Source organism: Neopelma chrysocephalum, unplaced genomic scaffold, assembly GCF_003984885.1.
Source record: "Neopelma chrysocephalum unplaced genomic scaffold, ASM398488v2 Primary Assembly neopelma1_94936, whole genome shotgun sequence".
In the NCBI taxonomy this organism is placed as follows: Eukaryota; Metazoa; Chordata; class Aves; order Passeriformes; family Pipridae; genus Neopelma; species Neopelma chrysocephalum.
The window spans coordinates 1-1,820 of record NW_020923639.1 but is presented as its reverse complement, the minus strand read 5'-3'; the positions used below and the strand labels follow the sequence as shown (position 1 = coordinate 1,820).

General features: G+C 70.3%; 1 protein-coding gene across 1 annotated transcript; it reads right to left on the bottom strand.

Annotated features, from left to right (window-relative positions):
- Positions 1-773: 773 nt before the first annotated feature.
- Positions 774-1,811, bottom strand: LOC113980667 (cyclin-dependent kinase 2; the record flags this gene model as incomplete). Its single annotated transcript, XM_027707877.1, has 4 exons — positions 774-875; positions 956-1,126; positions 1,365-1,485; positions 1,726-1,811. Coding segments are annotated over 4 exons (480 nt in total), but the record flags the coding sequence as incomplete, so codon positions are not given.
- Positions 1,812-1,820: the final 9 nt, after the last annotated feature.

Genomic DNA, 1,820 nt, shown 5'->3' with positions numbered 1-1,820 from the left:
CCCAGGGATCCCCCCATGCAGAGCTGGACCCCCAGAGGGACAGGGGGTCTCACATCGGGCCCTGCTCCACCCCCAGCACGGCCACGGCCCCTCCTGGGGGTCCCTGGGACCAGGACTGATGGACCTGAGCACCTTCATCCCCCTCCTCCTCCTCGCTGTCCCCCAGTGCAGCACCAGGGGAGGTCTGTCCCCCTCGGGTGGGGGTCACACGCGGCCCCCACCCCGTGAGCTCTCACACCAGCCCCTCGTGACCCCCCCACTCCCGGATTTCCGGGGGCTGCGGTCGCCGCGTGACGTGGGCACGGGGGGGGCTCACATGATGTCCCCCCCTGGACCCTCACAAAGCCCCTTTGTCACCCCACACCCCGCTGACGTCAGGGCTGCACCCCGGGAGCTGCTGGACTGACCCCCAGGAGGGGGGGAGCACAGCCCAGGGGTCCACAGTGTCACATGGGGGGGGGCTGGGGACCCCCGGGACACACCCTGGGGGACCCCAGAGTCACTCTGGGTGGTCTGAGCACCCTGGGGGACCCCAGAGTCACTCTGGGTGGTCTGAGCATCCTGGGGGACCCCAGAGTCACTCTGGGTGGTCTGAGCATCCTGGGGCACCCCAGAGTCACTCCGGGGCACATCCCGGGGGATCTCAGCACCACCCTGGGGGAGGGGGTATGGGGACACTCCCAGGGACCCCACCATCATCCTGGGGGCTCTGAGCGCGCTGGGGGCCCGCAGCATCAGCCCGGGGGGCCGTGGGGACCCCCCATGTCACCCACCATCTCAGCGAAGATGCAGCCCAGGCTCCAGATGTCCACGGCCGTCGAGTAGTACTTGCAGCCCAGCAGGATCTCGGGGGCTCGGTACCACAGGGTCACCACCTGCCACACCCAGGGGGGCACCGTGAGCACCCCTGACCCCCCCCCCCAGCCCCCCCCCCCGGAGCCCCCCCGGCGCCCACCTCGTGTGTGTAGGTGCGCACGGGCACCCCGAAGGCGCGGGCCAGCCCGAAGTCGGCCAGTTTGATGGCGCCGTCGGCGTTGATGAGCAGGTTCTGGGGTTTGAGGTCGCGGTGCAGCACCCGGTGCGCGTGGCAGAACGCCAGGCCCTGCAGCAGCTGGAACAGGTAACTCTGCGGGGCCAAGGGGGGGGGTCAGTGGGGACGGGACCCCTTCCCCGGGCTGCTCAGCCCCCCGGGATCCCCCACTCGGGGTGACCAGGGGTCCCCACAGCTCTCCAGGTGATGGGATGCCCCGGGATGTGCCACGGGGCACTCCAGTGTCACCCTGGGCACATCCTGGGGGACACCGAGGGACCCCGGAGTCACCCCGGGGGGGTTTAGGGCCCCACCCCGTGGCCCCCCCTCCCACCTTGATGAGGGGCAGCGCGATGCCGCTGAGGGATGAGGAGTCCATGAACTTCTTCAGGTCCTGGTGCAGGAACTCGAAGACCAGGTAGAGCTTGTTCTCCGTGTGGATCACGTCCAGGAGCCTGAGGGAGGGGTGGGCAGAGCCTGGGCCACAGGGCCCCCCCACAGCCCCGGGGCTGTCACAGCCAGAGGCACGGGGGTCCCGCGGCCTCGGCTCCCCACGGGGCCACCCCACAGCCACAGTTCCCCACATCTCCCCACAGCCACGGGGATCCCCTCTCACAGCCACTGGTCTTTCCACGGTCCCAGGGCTCCCAGTGACCCCCAGCCTGGGAACACGGCCCCCCCAGCCCCTCACTCACTTGACGATGTTGGGGTGGTTGAGCTCCTTGAGCAGGGAGATCTCCCGGATGGCCGTGCTGGGGACGCCCTCGGTCTCCCTGCGGGAAGGGGGGGG